The sequence below is a fragment of the Pinus tabuliformis genome, chromosome J (assembly GCF_031772625.1).
Source record: "Pinus tabuliformis cultivar Carrire ecotype Pingquan chromosome J, CPIR1, whole genome shotgun sequence".
NCBI lineage: Eukaryota > Viridiplantae > Streptophyta > Pinopsida > Pinales > Pinaceae > Pinus > Pinus tabuliformis.
In genome coordinates this window covers 1,410,769,071-1,410,794,566 of record NC_142295.1, presented here as the reverse complement: position 1 = coordinate 1,410,794,566, position 25,496 = coordinate 1,410,769,071, and the positions used below count along the sequence as shown (strand labels likewise).

General features: G+C 37.5%; 1 protein-coding gene across 1 annotated transcript; it reads right to left on the bottom strand.

Moving 5' to 3' along the window:
• Positions 1-9,545: 9,545 nt before the first annotated feature.
• Positions 9,546-12,628, bottom strand: LOC149232637 (uncharacterized). Its single transcript, XM_089379464.1, has 4 exons — positions 12,217-12,628; positions 10,669-10,718; positions 10,445-10,488; positions 9,546-10,348 (listed from the first exon to the last, which is right to left on the bottom strand). The coding sequence occupies exons 1-4, from the start codon at positions 12,466-12,468 to the stop codon at positions 9,822-9,824; spliced, it is 873 nt and encodes a 290-aa protein (XP_089235590.1). The 5' UTR covers positions 12,469-12,628; the 3' UTR covers positions 9,546-9,821.
• Between the last annotated feature and the right edge of the window lie 12,868 nt (positions 12,629-25,496).

Sequence of the window (25,496 nt, the reverse complement as noted above, 5' to 3'; positions counted from 1 at the left end):
TAATAAAATAAGATTAGATTAGATTACATCATAAAATTTTAGAGGGAAAAAAAGAAAAACTGTTTTTCAACTCGTATTTTCAACTTATCTCCTAATGGGTTTACTCAAATTTCGAGCGGAAACACCCATTGGATGAAAATTTTCATTCCTCATCCAAGGAGTAACCATGTTGCATATTTTCGATGGACCCTACTACATAAAAAATGAGAAATACATGAAAATGATTGCAATAAGGTTTTTTCATGTATTTCTCATTTTCCATGTAGTAGGGTCCATCAAAAGTATGCAACAAGGGTACTGCTTGGATGAGGAATTAAATTTTACATCCAACGAGTACTCCCGCTCGAAATTTGAGTAACACCTTAGGGAGATAAGTTGAAAATACGAGTTGAAAAAGTAGTTTTATTAATTTATTATTTTTTTAGTTTTTTTACCTTTTTAATCCAAAAATGGTGAATCATCCCCCATGGTTGACATCATCATCTTGAATCCTGTTGGTTCTTATCAAGTTTATTTTGGTTGTACATTTTTCTTAAGAGGCCCATTTTAGACCTGAAAATTCCCCTAATGATAAGTAAAAGAAGATCCTAATCTAAAGAAGTAAAAATCACTCACAAGCAATTAACAATGTAAACTTTGAAATGCGAACTATAAACTCAAAACGGGAACTCTGGCCAAAAAACCCCGTAAAAACATCAAAAATAGTGCTAAAAATGAAAAGTCTTGGTGCTAGAATAACACCTTTTTTTTCTAGGGTAAATTTTCAATATGTTTTAAAAATGATGGTGAAAACCAATTTTTTGTGCAAAAATTGTACAAAAAACACCCTCAAAATGAAAAGTGTTGACGTTGGGATAATAAAAAAAATTTCAAGGGTAAAATTTCAACATTTTGAAATAATGGCGTAAAATATTTTATCATGACCCTGAAAAACATTAAAATTTCAAAAAAATAATGAAAACATAAAATAAAATTAAAATTAAAACAATGAAAGAACACAAAACAAAAATAAAAATAAAAATAAAAATAGCAAAACATAAATTAAAATATATACTAAAAACAAAACATAAAATAAAAATAAAAAACAAAAAAAAAAGTAAAAATAAAAAAATAAAAAATAAAAAAATCAATCATAAAAATGTAAAAAACAAAAACAAAAAAAAACAAAATTAATAAGAATTAAAAAACTAAAAAAAAAATACAAATGATAAACAAATCAATAGTAAAAAAAGCATATTTAAAAAAAATGGAAAAAAATAAATAAATATGTAGACCATAAAAAAAATTGGGAAAAGAAAAAAGAAAAAAAAAAAAAAAAAAACATTAGAAGAAACTATAAAATTAAGTAGGTAAAAATAGAAAAATTAAAAAAACATTAACAAAAAACTAAAAAAAAATTGAAAAAACAATCTAGATTTAAAAAAGAAAATGGAAAATTAATGAAAAAAATTAAAAACTAATAAAATTAAAATTAATATGTTGATTACTTAAAAAAACAAATATACAAATATATATAAAAAGAATATATATATATATATATATATATATATATATATATCATAAAAGAATTTGGAAAAAATAAATAAATAAATAAAATATCTATATATATATATATATAAAGTTAAGTAACTAAAAATAGAAAAATTAAAAAAAACTAGGAAAAAAAATTAAAAACAAACTAGATTAAACAAAAATAGAAAATTAACCCAAAAAAAATAAAAATCGCAAAATTAATATTAAAAACATTTTTAAAAAACTAAAGAAACAAAAATAAGCTCAAATTATTTAAAAAAAAAAAAAAAAAAAATTATGAAAATTTTAAAAATATATGTTTTTTGAAATTAAAAACAAAAAAAAATGAAAAAACATTTTAAGCCTATAAAAAAATGTGTTTTCGATTAAAAAAAATAATAATAAATTTTCATTGTTAATTTAAAAACAAATCAATAAAAACATTTAAATTTTAAATATCTTTTTTTAACAAAATTTTGAGTTTTTTATTTAAAAAAAAAATTATTAAAAAGTTTTCAATTTTTTTTTTTATTTTGTTTTTATTTTTAAAAAAAAAAAAAAAAATTAACGCTTCCCGCCCGCCGCCCAGTGGGGGCGCGGCCGTGGGTGAAGGCGCTGAACACAACCCTCTGCCCACAGCCACACCCCCATCGGGCGGCGGGCAGGCGGCTATCTGATTCTGGGAATCGGACAGCCGCCCGCCCGCCACCCGGTGGGGGCGCGGCCATGGGCGGAGGGGCTTGTGGAGGGGCTGCACGCGGCCCTCCGTCCACGACCGTGCTCCCACTGGGCGACGGGTGAGCGGCTGTCTGATTCCCAGACCGAGCAGCCGCGCCCCCACCGGGCGGCGAGTGGGCAGCTGTCCGATTCCGGGAATCACCCAATCGCCTGCCCTCCGCTCGGTGGGGGTGCGGCCATGGGCGCAGGGGTTGCATGCAGCCCTCCGCCCACGACCACACCCCCACCGAGCGGTGGGCGGGTGACGTTAATTTTTTTTTAAATAAAAACAAAACTTAAAAAAAAATGAAAATTTTTTAATAATTTTTTTTTTTGATCATACGCCATGGGAAGGAAAGGGAAGGTACTCAGGAAGGGATATTGAAACTCTCAGGTCAGGGAGCTTTAATAAAAAACTCAAAATTTTGTTAAAAAAAAAGAGATTAAATTTTAAATGTTTTTATTGATTTGTTTTTAAATCAACAATGAAAAATTAATAATTTCTTTTTTTTAAATAAAAAACTCAATTTTTTTGTTAAAAATAAATAAATTTTAAATGTTTTTATTGATTTTTTTTAAATTAGCAATGAAAATTTATTATTATTATTATTTTTTTTTTTTTTAAAATCAAAAACACTTTTTTTTATAGGTTTAAAATGTTTTTTATTTTTTTTATTTATTTATTTTTTTTTTAATTTGAAAAAACATATATTTTTAAAATTTTCATAATTTTTTAGTTTTTTTTTTTTTTAATAATTTGAGTTTTATTTTTTTTTAGTTTTTTTAAATGTTTTTAATATTAATTTTACTAGTTTTTAAATTTTTTTTGGGTTAATTTTTATTTTTGTTTAATCTAGTTATTTTTTAATTTTTTTTCCTAGTTTTTTTTAATTTTTAGTTAATTAACTATATCTATATCTATATCTATATCTATATCTATATCTATATCTATATATATATATATAGATATAAGAGTTTCTTCGGTGTACATCGCAAGAAATTTCATTTGTCAACGTGTTTCGAACCAACAAGTGTGGTTCATCGTCAGGACAAGTTGAATGAGCAGATCAAGCTTAGTATGATTAAATAGATAGAGCAGAAACTCCAATAGCTGTATTCCAAGACCAGGTAACAGCTATATTGACAACGGCTAGATTTGACTTAATTAGGAGAATAACCAATATTTAATTACAAAATTGATTTAGGTTCATTAAAATCTTAAAAGTGAATGGACCCTTTTTAACCACTTATATCTATTAAAATAAATTATAACCTAAATTAATTTACATTAATAATTAGCTATCAAAGATTTTGTATCTAAAAAGAGTAATTAATAGTTAAATATAAACATTATTAAATATATAAAAATACATAAATATTAGGATATATATAAGTCAAAGGGGCTATTCTATATACCAATAAATAATAAATTAATTATAAATTAAATTAATTTTTAATAATAGTTATAAATAGAATTTAACAAGTATGAAATTAATCGAGTAATAGAGTAAATTTAAAAAAAAGAGAAAGAAAAATAATAATAATAATAATAAATAAACAAATAAATAGAAAGTCAACCAAGTTATTAAATCTAAATAATGGAGTAGTTAGTTATAAAAGTTATAAAAATTGGGGTAATACCTAAATAGCAAGTTGTAATATTATTTACATTTATAATATTACTAATAAAATAATTAAAAATAAATTAATTTTAATTTAAAGGTTAGTCCAATATATAAAAACTAGAGTAATTAAAGGGTTAAAATATATATATATATATATATATATATATATATATATATATATATATATATATATATATATATATATTAAAGGTCAAAAAATCAAATTAATTTCAAGCTTATTTTCTCTAAGTTAGAAAAAAAAAAGGCTACTACAAACCTTCAGACTAAAAGAACCTCAAGGAAGGAAGGCCCGAAGAAACAAGAAAACCAGGGGAAAAAAAATCTTAAAAGACCACTGGAAAAAACTAAGCAACGGGAAGGGAAGGCAGGAAGACCGCGACTAGGAGGAGAGGGCTAGGACCCAGCATCTACTGATCTTCCAACCATCCTCCCTATTGAGATTGTTTGGCCTTTTTTCAATCTCAAGCGCTTCCCTAAATTTCCGGTGATGGAAATGGGAAACTCTAGCAATCACACTAGCCTCCTCAATGCAGACATGATGATTGGTTTTCTCCACATGATCTGCTAAAGCAGAAGACTTGGCTCTTCTATGTTTAAGGTCAACTACGTGCTCACTAATCCTTTGATTAATGGAGCGACCAGTCTCACCAATATAGGGAGTCCAACATGAACAAGGAATAATATAAACCCCTTTCATGTCCTTGAGGTCGATAGGATCCTTCATAGATCTGAGAGACTTATGAAAGGTATTGAGAGGTCTAAAGGTTGAGGGGACATTATGCCTCTTAAGAATCTTCGCAATCTTGTCCGTAGTCCCCTGAACAAACGGAAGATGGACACTGGTAATCCTCTCCTTCTTATCTCTTTTAGCGAACGAATTCTTAGCTACTTTGAGGAAAGCCTTCTGACTCCAAGTGCCTACTCTAACTGTTCTCAACAAAGACATTAAGGAGATGGGATTTCTCCTCCTCGAAACTCTTATCATTGGAGATCCTTAAGGCACGAGTAGCCAGGGTGTTGAGAACCCTCAACTTTTGAGCCGGGAAATGGGGGGAACTAGCATGCAGATATTGCTCCATATGAGTTTTCTTCCGAAACACTCGGTGGGAGAGGGAACCATCATTATTCTTAGAGATAAGAATATAAAGGAAAGAGAGGCAACCATCGACATGTTGTTCCTTAGTGAACTTAATGGCCGAGGATTGATTATTGAGATGATCGAAGAAGAGGTCCAATTCCTCTTGGCCATGAGACCAGATGACATTAGTGTCATCTACATATCTTTTCCAAAGCTTAGGCAAGAGGCGGGCTGGGCTAAGAGTTTTATATATATATATATATATATATATATATATATATATATATATATATATATATATACATATTTCCAAATTCTTTTATGTCTTATGAGATAATTTTTTTTGACATTTTTTATTTTTTTGTTTGTCTTTTTCTATATATATTTTTATATTTGTTTTTTTTAACTAATCAACATTTAAAAAAAGAAAAATAAAACAACTTGAAAGTTCGTTAAGTAATAATAATTTAAAAAACAATTGGACATAATAAATTTTAAAGTGTGAAAAATAAGTCCTCTAAAAAAAAGGTATGTTGCATCAACACATTGCACCTATACGTTTTAAAATCAGCATGAAAATCACTAATATTTAAAAACAAATATTTATATTTGATACATAAGAAAATTTAAAATTTCAAAAATATCCTCCTAACAAAAAGAAGTGTATTATGCTTAACTACTTGAAAATCGGGTCACATTTTTACTAATCCTACGAAACGGGTAATCACATCAATTATTTAAAGTGCCAAAAACTATGCTCTAACAAAAATGTGTGTTCTGCATCGCCCCTTTTCAAAATCGGGTCAATTTTTTGCTAACTCTACAAAACGCGTAACAGTTTCAGTTCTCATTTCAACGTTTACGTTGTTAGTTACTAATAGAAGAGAAATCACATAATTACTATGTCCTAGATTTTTCAACACCTCCTTCCTCCTATCTTTCTCTCTCTCCCTCACTCTCTCTCTCCCTCCCTCTCTCTTCCCCCTCTAGTTTTATTCCTATATCTCCCCCTGACTCTCTCTCATTCTCTCCCCCTTCTCTCCATCTCTCTTTCCCCTCCATATTTGTCTTTTTTATCCCTCTCTCATTATCACTCTCCCCTCTTACTCCCTCTTTCTCTCTCTTGTTCTCTCCACTCCTCGTTCCCCATTCCTCTATTTCTCTATCCCTCTCTTCCTTCCTTAGTGTGTGCTTCACAAAAACTACCCTCCAAATACCTCTCTCTCTCTCACTCACTCACTCACTCTTCCGTTCATATTTGTATTTATATCCCTCCTCCTCTCCTTCTCTATCTCCCTGACTCTCTCTCTATATCTCTTTGTTCCTCCCTCTCCTCCTCTCTCTTATTCTCTCCCCACTCTCTCTCCCTAACTCTTTCCCCTCCATCGTTTTTTCAATATCCCTCCCTCTCTCCATCTCCCTCTCCCCCCTTGCTTCTTCTTTCTCTCTCTTATTCTCTCCCATCTTCCGTCTCCTTTCCTCTATTTCTCTGTCCCTCCCTTCCTCCCATAGTTCGTGCTTCACAACAACCACCATCCAAATCTCTCTCTCTCTCTCTCTCTCTCTCTTTTCCTTCCAGATTTATCTCTATATCCCTATCTTTATCCTTCTCTATATCTCTCTACCTCACTCCCTCCCCCTCTCTCATTCTCTCCCCCCACATCATCTCTCTATCTCTCACTATTCTTATCTCTCCCCCCTTCATTCTCTCCTTCTCTCTTTCTCTTTCTCTACCCTCTCCCCCCACTCTCACTCACTTAGACACTTTCTCTCTCCCTCTCCTCCCTTTCTCTCTCTCAATCCATCCTTCACAACAAGCCCCTCCAATTTTTCTCTCCCTCCCCCTCTATCTTTCCTTATCTCTCTCACTTTTTTTAATTTCACTCACTCTCTCCCTTGGCCCCTCTATTCTTCCATCCCTAACAATCCCCACCCTCTTAAATCCACTTCAACCATTTCCCCAAGTGTTAAAATCACTAGTTGTAGGAACATCGTTCCTATTGTATAAACATGCATGCATTTTTTGCACTAGGAATGCAGAAGCATTATTGTCACTAAAAGCATGCACAAGTTTTTGGTGCTAGGAATGTGTACATGATTTTTTGAATTTTATGACAATCCTAGATGCACAATGACTTGGTTTCTTTGGATATAGGTTTGGGATCATGAACATAGTGGTTTGAATTGCAAATACATGAAAACAATATTTTTTGAGAAACCACATATATATCTCTACATGAAAACATCATTTTTTGAGAAAACACATATATATCTCTACATTTGATGTTATTTTTTAGTAAGCTAAAAAAAATTGTTGTCCATGAAACTACATACACATATAACATACACTGTGTCGATTCTAAATACATAAATTTTCTAAAAAAATTTAATAGTTTTTTCTATTTTTAATGCATTTTTCCATTGACATATATCAAAATCTTAAAATACAACCCTCTTCTATTTTTGCTACAACCTTTTGGGACCTTAACCATTTCAAAAGAAAAAATTATATGGTGCATAGAAGACATTAATAACTACAATCTAAAAAAAACAAAAATTGTTTGATAATGTTAAATACCCTTTTAGCTTCACTAATGGAAGGCCTTGTAATTTTAATGATATAATGATTTCACAATTTAAAAACATAAAGACAGTGACATTATATATTTTGGAAAAATAGTTGGGCACATGAATATTCTATTTTCTAGAAGTCCACATGTTTTTGTAGCAAGATTCCATAATTTAAATACTCAAAGGTTACACTAATGGAAACATATGCATTATATTTTGCATGAAAAATACCATATCAATATTAGTAAAATTCTAGATTCACCTAGAAAATAGAAATGAAAATTGTATATTTAAAAAGCGAGATTATTAGTTTACATTTCATCTTTTTTCTACCATCTTCAAATTCAATGCCTCATTACCTCTAATAATCCCTTCAAATTAATAACTTATTATTTTTTTCAAATTTACATTACCGTCCTTTAATTACGCTCACCCTTAACCTCTATCCTTATTTTCTAGTGAAACATTCAATTTTCTTAACAAACTTGTCTTCACGCTATCCACTATACTGAAAACTTGTCATAAAATAAATTTCTATAATTTAAATGGTTTGATGCTAGTACTCTAATATTCTTATGAATTCCCTGTATTTTATGATTACTTTATTATACCATATATGCTCTGAAATGGTGGCTGAGTTGCCTCTTATTTAGATTTTGAAGTTTTGCTTCCGAGGTCCAAGATATTGTGCACAAAAAAGATGACGCATTGATTCCAACGTGATAATAGCCATGAACATTGAAATACCACCATCGCAAGATAACTACACCATGTGCAATTGCCTCTTTATACCACATCTTCAATTAAATTTAAATTGGAGAGAATGTTTTATATATGGTAATAAACAATAAAGTTGTTTGTTTTGGACCTTGGGATGGTTTGAGATTTATCATATCATACTAAAGAGGATTGATTTTGTTTTAGCAATTTTATGTGATATTTTGGGGTGAAATGATGCTAGGTTTTAGTTATCCATTTTCTCCTATATAAATAAAAATAAGTATATATAGAGACTAGAGTATGTCTTAAAATTGTTTGAGTTTGGTTAATGGTTTTTTTTTTTTTTTTGTAATTGTTTGAGTTTAGTTAAGGTTAGCTCTTTTTGTAAGGAAATAATTTAATGGCTCAAAACTTAAAAGCATCTCAGGAACGAAAACATTCTCCTTTATGAAGGACCAGCATGTAATTGACCATGTCTTAAATTTGTTTTGCTTTGGCTAAGAGCTTGTTTCTTTTGTAAGAAAACAATTTAATGACTCAAAACTCAAAAACATCTCACAAGAATGAAAGCCCTTTGTGAAGGACGAGCAGGTAATTCCACTTGAAGTGGTTTTCATTGAATAACAATAATAGAATCAGTGTGCATTTGCAGATAGCATAAGTGATAACTGCCTCTACCACTGATTTGACAACTGAGTTATGATAAATTTTCAGGCTATATAAAACAACAATAAACTCCTCTCATAATTATTCAATAAATAGATATTTAGATATAAAACTTGAAAATATTATATAAATAAATTTTGTTTTAAGACTCCCCAAATAGGGAGAATAAGAATGGACAAGTCTACTGAGGCTAAGGAATTGCGGTCACTTTTGACCGGAATCCAAGCAAGAAAAAATCAACAAATCATGCAGAAGCAGTATTCAAATCATGTTTTTGAAAATGTAAATAGATTCAGCACCATCAAAAACCTCTAAAACACTTAAAAATCCTTGCCAAAAATTATCAAAATACTACCAAAATTTTCATGATTTTCTATTGGAAAAAAATAAAAATAAAAAACATTCGGTTTAGAATACGACTATCGTATTTATGAATATGCGTTTATATATTGCTTCATCAACATATGCTAAGCAAAGACCGGCCTGTTTTGAAGCTAACCACTCAAATATATGCAAATTCATAGAAAGAAAGAATCTTATGCCGGCAATGCACCAATCTAATGACTAAGCCAAACGATATAATTACACCATGTAATTAACGATGACAGCTGAATCTATTCGAAGGCAAGATTCGATTGGAACCCGACAATTGAAGCGAGGAAATAAATTCCAGCACCTCATTAATCATAGCCGAAAATTAAAAGTACATAATCAACTGCCACAGTAGAGTATCTTCTACAACAATCGTGGGTGTATAATCGTGGGTACAGTTCGTCTCTGAATTCTTATAGTTTTCTATTCGGTACTACTTTTACATCATACCAGACAGTCAACTAATTTTGAAGTAAAATATATGCTTCGTTCACGAGTTCGGCTTTGGCAGATGGGGATTAAGTTGGAAGATTACAAGATCAAGAAGCGTCTATGAGGCGCAATTCTTTGAACCTGCATGAACCGGCCTTGTTATTCACGATATCTCGACCAGCGTTTTTATTCTTGCTGTTTACGCTCCTAAGCCTGCCCTTGCTCAAATGGTATTCGCATAGAGAGTACCCTACAAGAGTCCGTTGAGGACACTGCCACCCTCGCCCATTCCTCCGCCTGCATTGAGAACCTTCTGCTTCGTTACTATGTCGGCGATTAATAGGCATCGCTTTCTCATCCAGTTTTCGCCCATCTTCCTGCTGGATATCAGCCTCTAGCCTGAACTTTTTAGTGGTATTTGTTTCGTGCTTCCATTCGTTAATATCCCTGATCACATATTTGCTTCTTTTCCGTTTGACGGCGCGCACGCTTAAGTATTTTTGCTGCCTCCACAAGGTGCCCATTTCAAGACCACCTGATTTTGGCAACTTCCAATCCTCGTCACCACCTGCCAGCATTTCTTTCTCGGCGCTGCTTGGGGTGTTTTCCTTGATGAGGGCTTCCGGCTCAGTTTCTGACAATCAATTGACAAGAAATAATTAGCCATCGTTAATAAGAAGGGCATGGTAATTTTCAACAGTAATAAAATGTGTAATTAGCTTATCTCTACCTTTTTCTGTAAAGAGTCCAATGTCGATGTTATCACATTGGTTTCTGCGAAAAGAGATTACCCAGATATCACGAAATATTGAAGTGCATCACAAGTAAGTATAATTAGGGTCAAATAATTGGCCTTGGGATTCACCTCATGACGACAGTTCAGACGCAAATGAATTATCAGTCATACAATAACTGAAAAAATGGTGTGATGCAAGTTTAGAAATCAATGGGTACCTCATATTCTCCTTCCATCTGCATTCTGCTTTCTTTCCTTGCCCGCCGTCCTGTGCAAAACGAGACGAAATCCGAGACGGATTTTAGTGCAGCACAAGATTAGACAATAAAAATTGTTTGCCTATTCTTAAAAGGTTTACACTTTTCCTTCCACATAAATCATTTGCGGTCATGACACATTACTACTTTCCAGTCCAAAAGTTTGATTGATTGAGAAGAAAAAGACCGAGTCCCAAATTCAGGGCACGAATAAGAATTATTGCAGTCAAAGAAAGTAGGGCTTTTTAAAGTTTGGGATACTAGAGATTTTAAGTAGAGATTGTTTTTGCTATTACAGATTTGTGCTATGTTTTTTTGATAAATATTATTAAATACGATGTACTAAGTTATAATTTGTTTATTGACTTTTCATTCTATTCGATATCACTTTATTCTAATCAATTGAGAAGAAGAAAATGTAAAGGCTGTAATCCAATACCAATAATTGAGTTACTATATGATGCTTAATAGATGCAGTTTCTTTGTTCTCTCATTTCATAATATATCAGTCAGTGATCCTTCTCATTTTGTAATATATTTGTGATTAATATGAATATAGATCTAATCACAGCCCCTTCATGTCCTGAAGTGTCAAGTGTCAGTGTTATTTTAATCGGCTTCTTGCACCTGCATCATTCCGTCCTAATGGATGCCATCAACATAACTATCACAGATTTTGGATCTGGAGAGCGCTGATTGCCTTTTAGTTTCATCTATGTCGATTCTCAAGATAGAAGGGACAATAGGTGGAACGATGCCCTCAGAATTGCATTGCGTACGCCGACTGCATCGGGAAAAATCGGTTCGTACAATAATAGTCTAATAGGACCAGGGCCCTCAACATTCGTCCATGTCCTCTTTTTGCCTGCCCCGCACATGTTTTGACTGGGCAGTGCCTAAGACTCTACATACTGATACTGATATACATATATAACATGTATATCCACCCACAAAACTCTGTCGTCTTGTGTAAAACGAACACGAGGGTTGGGGCACAGACGGAAACCCGGTCTGCGCCTAACTGCGGCATGCCCCCTTCAGTTTAGGTACATGCGGGGGACACTACCACTTGATCCCCGGCTTCTATAATACATCTATCCAGTTCTTCGGTGAAATCGATAGAGAAGCAGATTCAGTAACATTAACTGAGGACTGCGATCTCGCGGGGTCTCTAACGAAGATTTAGGGGGAAGACATGCAGTCATCTTGGTCAATATTAACCCTATGATCTTAGTGGCCTACAAACCAAATGTCTGCCATGTCCCGCTGTCGCCCCAGCGTGTCTGTGTGTATATATAGAGAGAGATATACAATGATTGTGCACCACTTGATGAGCACATTACACAGATTATCTGGATTTCTTCCAGGATTCTTGGAACTCATCCATTGCAGCCAAATCTTAAAAGGGTAATATAGAGAGGAGGGGAAATAATATTGTTGACTCTAACATAATACATGTACAGATTGCAGAATCAGTTCACCCATTGCAAAAGGAGATCATATGCTTACCTGAAGAGCCTGACTTTCAGTGTTCCCTGCGCCGCCGCGTTGAAGGTGCAAAGCGTTCCTCCAGTTGTGGGCAGGACGTTTATGAGTCCCATGATCTCCTTCACCCACTTTGTGCTCAGCTCGCTGGACGTCCATAACAGCTGGTACCAGTGGGAGAAGAAACTCATCCTCGCCATTGCCGTCATGGCCGGTGTTAATGGCAATACAGGAAGTAGATGTGAAGAAGGCTCCGGAACGATTGCGGATCCTCATCTGCGCATATATTTAATCTGCTCCGCTCTCCCCAAACGATGTCACGGGATCATAGACTGATATTCCGCTCCCCGCTGAGGCTTCGCAGACCCCCAAAGCGCTTGCTCTTTCGCTGTCCGATGCAAAACCAACCGCACCCTCTCATCCTCAAGAACGACACTGAACAAAGTAATCCCTCACATGTGGGCAGGAGACCGCTGATCGCCAGTTATTCCCCGGAACACACCGGTTATTGCCGGCGGCACGCGGGTTGCTGCCTGTCAGCGTCATCTTTTATAAAACCTATCTGGAAATGCCGTTTGCCGTGTTCAATACATCGTTCACCACATATCATAATTTTCTGGCTTTAAATATCGCGATTAGCGATGTGAGCCCCCTAAATATTAAAGAAATCCATGTAGCTTAATGGTGGATTAATGGAGTAATGTCATTATTGAGGATAAGTTTTACGTTTAATCTATACACCAAATATAGAGTCCCTTACCAAGAAGGGCATGAATTTTAGTGCTAGAGTAGTTGACTCCAAATATAGATTCCTTCGATCAAGAAGGGTATGAACCTTAATGGTAGAGTCGTCACTAATTAGGACAAGTTTTAGGTACAAGTCTTATTAGCATCAATGAAGTTTAAAAAGAAAACGTCTTAACTATATAAGTTTTGAGTTTGATTTACACCTCATTCAACTCTTTACACCCAATTCAATTCTAAACATAAAGTTCCTTACAACACTTACTGGCATTTGTAGCTAAAAAGGAATTCCATAATTGTATAGGTTTTGAGTTTATTTACACTCCATTTAATTCTAAACATAAAGTTCTTTGGAGTACTTTATCGAGAATGGCATGAAGTTAAAATCAGTGTTCCACGCGGACGTGTCTCCCAGTGTATAGACCTGCGGTCCGGGTCATCTTCACCGTGCGAAAGACGAGCGAGAAGCTCATGCGAAATGTGAGTTGAATGAGCCAAGGGCGAGTTTATACGATGTTGGGTGAATTGAGAGGGCGGCCCCACGAGTTGGGCGGGCCGACCCTCCACTCGGGCAAAGGCAACATGTTGAATAAGTCGGCTTGGGCATTGGGCGTGTGTCGACCGGGTGACATAACCCGCCACCCACCCGTATATATTAATGGACAGTTTGTGGAGGCAAATCATCATTCGATCAACACGAGTTCGAACAAGGAGTTCTGTGGTGCGTGGATGAGCTCGCATGACGGGCGGAACTCGGGTGGAAAACTCGTTCAGAAAAGTCGGGTGAAAAACTCAGGTGAGAAACTCAAGTGAAAAAGGCGAAAAACTTGTGCAGGAAACTCGTGTAGAAAACTCGGGCGAGGTCGTCGGGCAGAACTCGGGCGAGGTCGTTCAGGCAGGACTCAGGTGAGGTCATTCAGGTAGAACTCGGGCAAGGTCGTTCAGGCAGAACTTGGGTGAGGTCGTTGGGCAGGAAACTTGGGCGAGGTCGTTTGGGCGAACTAGGTGAGGTCGTTCGGGCGAGCTGGGTGAGGTCGTCGGGCGACCCGGGTGAAGTCGTGTGGCGACCTAGGTGAAGTCGTTTGGGCGAACTGGGTGAAGTCGTGTGGCAACTCGGGTGAAGTTGTTTGGGTGAACGAGTTTGGGTGAACGGGTGGACGTGCGGACGGGCAGCCGGGTAAGGGCACGCCGTGCACGATGAAAGGAAGAATCATGCGGACGAACGACTTGGGTAGGTAGCGCCATGCACGACGAAACGGTGGAAACGGTGAAGTGTTGAGGTTGTGAACAAAGGTGTGACTCGTGTGGAGGTGCCCGTGTGTGGCAACTTGGTTATAACAAGGCGTGCCCAAGTTGGGAAAACAACACGATTGTGCGACGAGGTGAACGAAGGGTTGGTGAGTCGTGCGGCGACTGTGCGGAGGCGCCGACGAGCTGGGCAACCAAGTTTGTCGAAGTTGAAAATTTGGCTAAGTGTAAATTTGGGGTTTCCCAAGATTTAACTTGTATTTATAAAAGAAGATTATATATATTGATTCGGGAAAACTCATATTGCAAGGAGTTGCCCCTCCCTTTATACTATTGTGCATTTCTATTGTATAATGTTATTTATGTGAATGTTATGGGCTTTCACTGTATAAAGGATAAAGATAATGCTTGGTAATGAAAAATAAACTAAGTATGGAATGTTAGGCGTAGTCTACAATTGTAAGTATTTGTGAAAAGAAAACGGCTGGTAGTGTTGCACCTCGCAGATCCTCCATCTTGAGTTTCCACAACTCAAAACTCTGACAATTAAATTTTTCGATCTCTATCTTTCCACTGCTCACCATCTTCTTTCACCTCCAGAATCGATCTCGCAGATCTCCCATTGAACAGGGTCTACCACAGGCCTGAGCGAAACCCCTCAACAACAAAAGCATCTCCTTGAAGGCAAAATAGCTCTGATATGAAATTTAGGTTTTAACCCTGTACATAAATTACCTGCATATGAATTCTAAAACACAAAAAATAAACAATGCGAGAGCATAACACATAAAACACATATACATAAAGATTTTCCCCTGGATCCTAAAACCGGGACTACCAGCTTGATTTTTCATTATGTTCATTTCAATGTTACAATACATATTTATACATGCCGAAACATCCAATACCATGGACCGAAAACCATCATGTCCAAAACCATGGACCAAAAACCATCGCATCCAAAACCACGTGCGAAAAACATGCACAAAACCATAGGTAGGTCTACCCAACCTAATATAGGGTCAAAAACTAAAATTTTCAGTGGTGATGCCCCAGACCACATAGAGTGGGGTTACCTGCACCCCTCAAACCCCATGTGACTCCCCTCGCTATGCAATAGGCACGACGAAGGGGGGGCTCTGCCCCCCTTCTAACCGCCCGGTTAACTACGTGGGCTAGTCATGGAAAGAATATAACACAACCAAACACTCCTCATTTTTTTGACTAGTATACCCCTCTAGAGCCATTCCTATTGTTAGGAAGTGTATGATATCTATAAAGTGATTGTCTGTGATACACACTACAAAAATCTACACACTAGTTAGTCCTTCCTCCAAATCAGTAGGCTCCTTTCCTGTTTCAATGCGCAACAGATAATCCAATCCAGTATTCAATCATCCTGGCTTCACAATAACTTTGAAATCATATTCCTGAAACAGTAGCAGCCATCTACATTTCTTCCCCCCCAATACAGGCTTGTTAACCAAGTACTTCAATGCATAATGGGTTGTATACATCTTAAAGTGTCCACCTAGCAAGTAATGTTTGGACTTCTAGAGCACGTACACCATAGCCAAACCTTCACACTCTGTCATTGAATAATTCTTCATAGCTTTAGGCAACTTCCTACTCACAAATGCTATAGGGTGATCCAACTCTTCCTCACCGGCCTGTGTCAGTACTACTCCAAGAATAATACATGACATGTCCACATGTACATGAAATTCCTTCTTCCAATCCGAGAAGACTAGGATTGGCACGGTGACATTTTTTTCCTTTAACACATCTAAGCTTTGCTAACATTCTTCATTCCAACAGAATGTAGCATCCTTCTTTAGCAACTTCTCCATCGGCACAGTAATTTGGGCATAACTCTTAATGAACTTTCTATAGTATCCCGTATGCCCCAACATTGCGCACAGTTGTTTCACACTTCTTGGGGCCTCTAAGTTAATTATAACTACTATCTTAGATGGGTCAACCATTAACCCTTGACTGCACACCACATGGCCCAACAAGATTTCGAAAGGAACACAAAAAAAATCTTTCTTCAAATTGATCGTGATCTGATACCTTCGGCATGTTTCCAGCATCAACCGTACACTGGCTACCCTGTGTTTCACCAGCCCAAACACCATCCAATCATCAAAGTATACCTCCAGAAACTTGTGAATGAAGTCCTTAAACATCGCAATGGTTACACGCGAAAAGATCATTGGCATGTTCTTCAGTCCAAAAGGCATTACAATATACTGAAAGCACCCCCACTCAGTGGTGAAGGTCATCTTACTTCTATCCTCAGGTGCGATCTTGATCTGATGGTACCCCGAGAACCCATCAGTGAATGAATATGCTTCATGTCCTCCTACATTATCTAGCACTTCATCGGTGAACAGAGTCAGAAAAGGATCATGTACACAAGTGTCATTCAACTTCTTGAGATCTACGCATATCCTTATTTCATCCTTCTACTTCTTTTCCTAAACTACTATTGGGCTCACCCAATCAGACTCTTCTACTGGTTCAATAATACCTGCCGCAAGAATTTTATCCAACTCTAAGTGGACCCTTTCTTTATACTTCGGATTGAGGCGGTAAGGCCTCTTCTTGATCGGCTTTGCGTCTGGTTTCAATGTAATTTTCATAACTCCCAGGTCCCCTATTATCCCTTTCAAATCTGAAAACTTCATAGGGAACAAGTCTTGATATTTGCGGAGCAATTCAGTGACCTTATCTACTATTGCATCATCCCAGTAGTCCCCAATCTTTGCAAATTTCATCTCCGCCTCTGTTCCAATGTTCACTTGTCTTTTTTGTATCGACGCAGTGATATTTGGATTTTCAATTTGTGGTCCTTCAACTTCACAATAACCTTCAGTCTCTGGGATATTAATGTTCCTCAGATCCTCATCCTCTTCTTCAGTAGTCACATTGTAGGACTCCAACGTGTGGTGCAGTTGGGTGGTCCAATCTGGTTGAATTAAGTCCAAGGGATCCTACAGTACTCTAAAGATTGTTGCCTTGACTTCCTACAGTGCCTCATCAATACTTTCAAACCCATCCTCGTAGCCAAATTTCATCAAGAATACCTGTTGAAAAATGTCCCATTCTTCAGTGTCATAGAGGAGCTTTGTTTCCACGTACCAGTTAATCTATATTACATCGAATGCACCCATTCAGGTTGAGGCTCTGCCACATAAACCTTAGTCCATTTGGCTAGTTGATCACGTGGATCATCCCTTCCATAATATTTCTTTCTTAGCCACACTTGTTGTTGGCATTATGATACAAGTGTTGTTCTTGATGGCAACTCACTCATAGGTCAATTCAGTGTTGGTAAAAGGAAACTCACAGTACAACAGGTATATTTAGAGGTAACAGGGTAGTGGTATAGAAGAACAGGAAGATGGAACTAAGGTTTACTAATTAGAATAAAGAAGGTAAAGGAAAAGGCTGATGAAAAGTAGTTTAATAAGTATAAGCAGGTCCACTCAGTCAAAACAGCATATACACGCTCGTCCACAGAACAAAAAGGGCATATACATATACATGCACTCCCACAGGAGGAAAAGAGTGTACATGCTGGAAGACCAAGGTTTTGGTCTGAGGTATTTGGTCCAAGGTATTTTGGGTCCAAGGTATTGGTCCAAGGTATCTGGTTTGAGGTATTGACCCTAGGTATTTGGTCCAAGGTATTGGCCCTAAGTGGTTTTGGTCCAAGGTATTGACAAAGGGCCTAAAGCTATACAATGAGGAGAAGATCATAGGGCCAAGTGTGCAAGTGTATAGGTTTCTAAGGAATACTTCTATCTGGAGTATATCTTATGTTGCAGGTGCTATGTTTGTGATTTGATCTGAAACAATTTGTGCACCTTGAATTCAATTTTGGATCAACATCATGAGACCTGAAATGACTTATTATTGAATGATCTGATATTGGTTGGGCTAGATCTGATTATGTACACCTGTTTTATTCTTTAAATGTCATGATTTTGGTTTGTCTGAAGTCCGGAAGTGCAACGAAGTTATGAGTTAATATTTGCAGATATGTACGCTGGTTCGTCTCTACAAAAGCACATGTACATGCAGGTTCTACTCTTCAAAATAGCATATACAAAAGAAAAGCCTCTTCTTCAGATCTAACTAATCTATCTGATCAATTCTATTGTTTTATTGTTGTCTGTCAATGAAGTCTTCTTAGATCTGAATGTAAAACTGAATGCATGAGGAGTTTGGTATCTGATTGATTGACTGAATAAGTGAGAAGGGTGATCTCTACTACTGCATGTGTAAATCTCTATAAATAGACAATAGATGGTCAGCATACTACTAGTTGGTATAGACATGATTCATAAATTTTATGTTTCAATATACTTGAAGGTATACACAGGTTTGATTACAGGAAGTAATGTATACACGTAGGTTGGGTTTAGTAAAGTAGCATATACATTCTGATGCAAGATTTTTGAGGTTGTAGCTGGTTCTGAATGATGATGCAGGTTTTTGGGTTCAGCACAGTGTTCTGGTGATAGTGATCTAATTGTTTAGACTAACTGATTGTTGGTTGATACAGTTTGAGTTTCAAAGTTCCTGATGGGTCCAGTATGAAAATTTGATGAAACGAGGCCTTCATGTGTTTTTTTGTGTACTAGGAGCATCTAGTCTGAAAATTTATGAAACGTGGTCCCTGGAGGAAGAGAGAAGGTCGTAGCCTTTTGTAGGCCAGTGCCTACGTACTAGTAATCACATTGGCTAGTACAAGAGCTAGGGGGTTGCAACTCCCTTCCAGTAAAAGCTGGAAAATGAGAGAAGGTTGTAGCCTTCTGCAGGTGGGTGCCTGCGTACTAGTATAAGTCTACACCGGTACAATATTGTAAACAAAATTTATTATTATTAAAAGAAGACAGAGATGACAGCAGTAGGTGGTTTTAACCCACATTGGGTTTCCACCTTAAATCTTAGTGTTCATGTGTGTTGCTTATGTGTGATGGTTTATTCTATTTTTACTACTTTGTTTAATAAGTTACTGATGCACTAGTTAAAGATCAACACATGATAAATTTTCTAAATCACAAGTTTTATGGGTGTACGCTAGTTTCTCTAATCATAGTTGTGTGTACATGCTAGTTCACTTTATAGAAGTAGCGTATATAAATTTGTTTGAGAAAAGAAAAATTATTGATCAGATAACACTGATTCACCCCCTTCTCAGTATTATTTCCAACACTTGTGGGTGACAAAATTGTAATCTCATCATCTTTATGTACACGCACCAATCATCAAAATTGTCTTTGTGCGTACCCCACCATCTCACAGGCGTAGCGCGCAGCGCCCAATCCAAGGCCTAGAAGCGATGCTTCTCTGGCACTTCCCTTTCAAATGCATCCAAAAATTTATCGACATCAGTTAAACCATCATAGTAAGGCAGACTTCTTACCTATGATGATACACAATGTAGCGACTTGGTCATCATATTACAACGCAACATAGATAATTCATGCAGTCTTTTAAGGGAAATGTTCCCCTAGGGCTTTTGGGTTGAAACCACAGTATACTAAAAGTTGTCTATACAGAGAAACACACATTCACACAACCATTATGCTATTATAAGCAAATTCTATGATAAGTGGGCGTACCTTAGGTCCTACATTTGAGAAGGTCCTTTAGGGTCCAAACCCTTCTTCAAGTTCCTCTTGCTCCTTTGTCCTACAAAACAACCAATTCCAGAGAGCACAACGGTATATGGACAAAACCTTATAAAGAAACCATCTTCATGTTATAAAGAAAGGTAGTTAGTTATGAAATTTAAACAACCATTCACATATGAATTCCAACATGAATATCATAAACATAAAGAAGATTTATATCAGGAACCAAGACATGTGTTTCTTTTATTATAGACAAATAAAGTACAGAAAAGGAATAATTTCACCTGAGTCACCTTTCGCAAGCTCCAAGCAAACCTTTCTTCTGGATTCATCCAGCCTCAAACCTTTAACAAAACTCCTCCATGACTTACTCCATGATGTCACAAGTAGTGGATGAACATCAACACACAAGGAAACAAAAGTTTCCTGTACAAATGGGGGAAGTGTAGGAGGCACAAGGATATTCAGACCTGGTCAGGGGAAAATCTCAGCATAATCACCTTTCTCTCTCTTATCTCCTCTCTTAGGCCTTCCCATTGAGGTCTTTTTATACCTCTCCAAAAGTGGTTTTTTAGCTGGGAGTTGGTTGGGAACAGTTGGGCCACGGGCACTAACAGGTGATTAGTAGGTAAAACCCGCAATCTCTGCCCGAAATTAAGGAGTTTTATATTTTTTTAAGTGTTTTAATACATATATGTGGGTTGGGTATATTCCTACCCGTGTATACACGCGTTTAACTCAGGGAAATGTCGCGTATAAGGGATAAAACACTGTTTTTTAAATTTTGGACCAGGTCTGGAAGGAGGGGTTGCCCTAGGCCATGAGTGCAGCATCACAAACCATAAGAGTGAGATTTGGAGCTATAACAGATGCCCCCTAATATATGAGGTCAGAAGGGGTACATGATGGCCGAAATGTATTAAGCAAGTACATGTAAAGGAAATCTGTCAAAAACCGAGGAGGACTTCACCAGAATATAGCCTGCCAAGCCCCAAAAGGAGATCAGAAAGAAACACTGTCTGAGGCGGGCATACCCATGCTCAGAAAAAGTAAAGCATGTCCGCATATCAAGTACAAGCGGATCCACTAAGTATACAAGTATAAATGACTGGGAAATACATAATGGATCATCTGATCATGATCGAACAAGTACATGTCTGAATATCACATATAAGACTTTCAATGATGCTAAAAGATGCAACGGATCACTGATATCAAAGACTGATCTCAAAAGGTACCAACTGAACATGATGGAATAGGATGGTACTATACTGCAAACTCAGGGGCCAGCATATAGAATGTCGCCATCACTGACTGCAACATATAAGGTGGAGTGGTATCGACTAGCAGCAACAGGAGCAACTGTCAAGTGAACCAATGAATGCTGATACAACCTGAGGTCTTCACCAACCGCCGTGGTACATTTCTACACCATGGGAATAAATGATCTGAAGTCGACCATGTGAGAAATTGTTTGATTACTGGTCATTGATGTATATCGTTAACAAACGCGAGACTACTCACCGATAATTATAATGAGTGTCAAGGTACCCAGTACAATCTAACAAGTGTGAATAGATGAGCTAGAGTCGAACACCTGTAAAAATCTATCGATCAGGAGACAATGATGGTTTCCCACTGTCGATAGCGAAGGATCTGCCACTAATGACTACAAACCCCAAGGTACTGCCAAATGGACTCTAGATCTTTGCCCCAGAGCAATGAGTCGGAGTCGATAGGGAAAGATTCGCTAGAAGGAAGGCATTAAGGCATCCTTCATCAATCTAGCACGAGTGTAACCCGTAGGCGAAGGATGTGGAAGGAATCAGATGAAAGAGATGTAGTAACCCAACCGAAGTACGTTTCTGGTGTACACAAGATGTGGCTAGTGCACGACAGAAACCCTCTGAACCAACCAATAATGGAAGCTGACACAGAAGTGAGGTATCCATCAATAGGGTCAAATGGAAACCAAGGTACTGCACGAATCCCAATGTGTGATAATGTAAGCTGATGTCGAACACAAGGGAAACCACTCAGTTAAAGACCCATGATACTGATCGATGTTGAGCACAAGGTGACCTATCAATAATGAAAATAGGGCCAGGGTGCAGCTCTAGGCCTGTCTTCAAAGCAAGGTGTCGTCGTCAATAAGGACAAGACCTGCCAGCAAGAAGTCAATGGAGACCTTCTCAAACCAGCACGAGTAAAGGACCAATATAGATGATGTGATGATAGACATGATACTGACAACCAGGGATGGCCGACTGAAAAATGAATCAAGAGACACTGTAGAGAGTCTGACTCAGGCTAACTTCCCTTGAACAAAAGCACGACTCAATGTGACTATGTGGCAGCATATGACGACTCTGTATAAGTTCGTCATGCAAGAGGCACGAACGAACCCTTCATATGATTGGAAGAGATAACCAATCGGGGGAGAACTGACTCAATAACAAGGTTACGACATACCTAAGTCAAACTAAATCCCGCCCAAATGGAGGAGACTTTGCTTTGAGTGCTTTGTTCAAGGGTGACACGACTGACTCTAGCTGCAAACAATAAATGGAAATATTGTCCTGTTCCCGCTCTTTTTTGGAATATTTAATTTTTTGTCTTTTTCTGTTAAGCTTGAAAAAGAATAAAAGAATGCTATGGTATAGTGGAAAGAACGATTGTTGGTGAAACAGATGATCTAGTTCCTGGGAATGGAACATTCCTATGCTCAATGTAGGGAGGTGAAAACTGGTCAGTGACACTCAAAGGTGCGTTCCTTCCACGGGTCAAGGTGTGTCAAGTTGCAGAAGTCAAAGGTATGCAAGGTTGATTTTGCAGTCGTCATGGTCAAAAGTTGGCTTAAACACGAGTCCAATTGAAGCCAGCTCTAGGCCAAAAGGTGCAAGTGGTCAACATGCAATGCAGTAGTACAACTCAACACAAAGGAGCCTCTAGGATATAAGGCCAGAACAAAGCAAAGAAGCGAAGAAAAATGAGTCTTCAATGCATAAGTCATGGCGGGACTACAGAGGACTCCCGATCCTACTTAAATCGGAGCAGCATGGGCAAAAAATGTTAGTGAGGTGCTAACTACGATGCCCATGTAAAGGATGGCTCTACCATCGTGTCATGATTTAAAGAATTGGCAAGTGAATATGGCTTACGAAACATAACACGATGGGGTCGACCCTATGGTAGATGAATCGAAAAATGGAGGCTAGTATGCATAATGCAATGGAAAAATGGTGTCCCTAACCTATATGCCAGTGAGAAAACGATACCTGCCATGATGGGTCAGCAGTCATGGAACCATCTCGAAACTGTCGAAAAAACGTCCAAAATGTCCTGAAAAACAAACCATTCTCGACATTCCAAGCTCCCAAGTTAAAAGTCACATGAGGCCAAACAAAATAAAATTTTGAAATTTTTTTACATTTTCAAAACCTATAAAAGAGCTTTTGGACTCACCATTTTCACCATTTGAGTTTCAGAGCAAAGAGTTGGAGCAAAAGGGGAAAACTTTCCGTACACCAAATTCAACCGTTCAAATTCTTCAAAAACCTCCATGTAACTCTTATACTTATCTTGCAATTGATTGTGACTGGTTTTAAGATTTTTAATTGATGTTTCACCGTTGAATTTTTCACCGCGGCGTATACGTGGGTTGGTAATATGAAACCCGCGTACACGTGGGCCCTATACGCAACTATGTGCACAGGGACCCGCGTATACACCGTGAACATTTTTAACCAAAAAAATAACGGTTGAAAATCATTTTTTGCTTAGAATGTCGGTCACCTGGTGAGAAAGAGAGCATGCAGCGGTGGATAATGAAGTCATGAACGATCCTGAAGCTTTGGATGCCCTACGGGGATGTGGTTTGCTTAAATTCTTCAAACTGCCAAATATGAAAGCAAACAAACGTCTGCTTGAGATGCTCATTGATTATTGGGATGTCGAGGAGGATGCCTTTATGATTGACCAGATGCCACTCAAGATAGAAGTGGAGGATATCTATTTCATCATGGGCCTTTCCCGAAGGGGAGAGGTAGTACATGCCCGAGGTAGGACACGGAGCAGTCTCACGATCGAGGACTACGTACAGATATATTGCTCGAGACATCCCAAGAAGGTTGGGAGCCAGATTTCCATCACACATGTGGCTAGTTTATCACTGAGGATAATCCTGTTCACCATAGCTCGAGTGAACGGATCAGCCTCTCTGCATCAGGCATCACGGCTAACCATGAGTGTTACAATTGACTGTCTCACCACTATATTTGACTGGTGTATTCCTCTTCTGGCCAACATGAAGAGCCAACTCACTTCTATCAAGAGGGGACAGACCAAAAACTTTGGATATGGGACTATCCTATGTTTTTTCTTTTTCGAAAAGGTCCCCGCACTCCGCCCTATGGTAGCAGTTTCCATCAGCACCCCACGAGATCCACGCATGGGCCAGTGGGCTGACTTTATGAAACGTCTAGGGGGTGGGGAGGTCCCACGGACTGCATTTGACGATGACTTCTTCACCTGGTGGGATCAGCATATCATCGCCGTAGATGACTACCCCTATGCTGGGTTGGATTTCCGAGGAGATCCTGATCTAGGATTACCACCGAATGCAGCATGGGGCGACATTGGTAAGTGTTTTTTGATTTTATGATTTTTTTGGATTTTTCAAAGATAATGACGAATTTTGAAAAATATTTTTGATGGTATTCAAATGACTAATATGATGATCATGTTCCAGATATTGGGCCGGTACGACCAGATGGGTTCCTGCGGCATGGATGGCGTGGCCGAGGAGCCGAAGAGGCGGATGCTGATATAGAATGAACTCTACATAACATCCAGTGACACTTGGCAAGACTGAGTTGCCGAGTACCGATAGCTGCCATAGAGGACCTTCCTAAGGATATGCAGCGTCATGTGGTTGGCATGCCACGTGACTGGGTTCACACTTTTCGGTGTGTGGCCAATGCGATAGTTACCTACTTAGCTGCTCATCTTGAGCCGGGGCATTAGATATGTCAGACATGATTATGGGCATTTGAGTCCCAATTTTGTATATTTTTGGACAAACATATGTACACTCGAGATGCTTTATGATATATATATAGATATATATATATATATATATATATATATATATATAGTTTGACTTTTTGATGCTTGATTTTATTGTGATGAATGATTGATGTGCCAGTCTAATGCTTGATTAGCGATAGAATTAGCTAACCAATTATGAGACCTTGGAATGTGCAAATAATTAATATAAGTAAATGATATTTGCAACAACCTCACCCTTAAATACTGGCGATATAAACATGGATCCCTTACCCGATAAATGTTGTTTAACTGTGACACTATCAATTGAGAATCAAGATAAACTACCAGCTAGTCGATCTCATGAGAAAATGCTTCAGATAGTAAATTAATAACGACAGTATACTTAGCCATATTATTTGAAGTGGGACCAATGCATACGCCTCTTGATACCATCAATTGACCAGTTGGATAATAGAGTACCCAAGCTGTGGAAGCGAGATTCCGAGTGTGCCGACTAGCACCATCGGCGAATCCAAAATAGACCAAGTCATCCATCAACACCTGCCACAGCAGACCAAAAAGTGTTGATATCAAAAACTCTCGATGATATATGTA

Coding starts and splice junctions, on each gene's coding strand:
- LOC149232637 (XM_089379464.1), bottom strand. CDS start 12,468: ATGAGGATCCGCAATCGTTCCGGAGCCTTCTTCACATCTACTTCCTGT. Junction 10,719..12,216: donor CTGAAAGTCAGGCTCTTCAG/GTAAGCATATGA, acceptor CGTTTTGCACAG/GACGGCGGGCAAGGAAAGAA. Junction 10,489..10,668: donor AGATGGAAGGAGAATATGAG/GTACCCATTGAT, acceptor CTCTTTTCGCAG/AAACCAATGTGATAACATCG.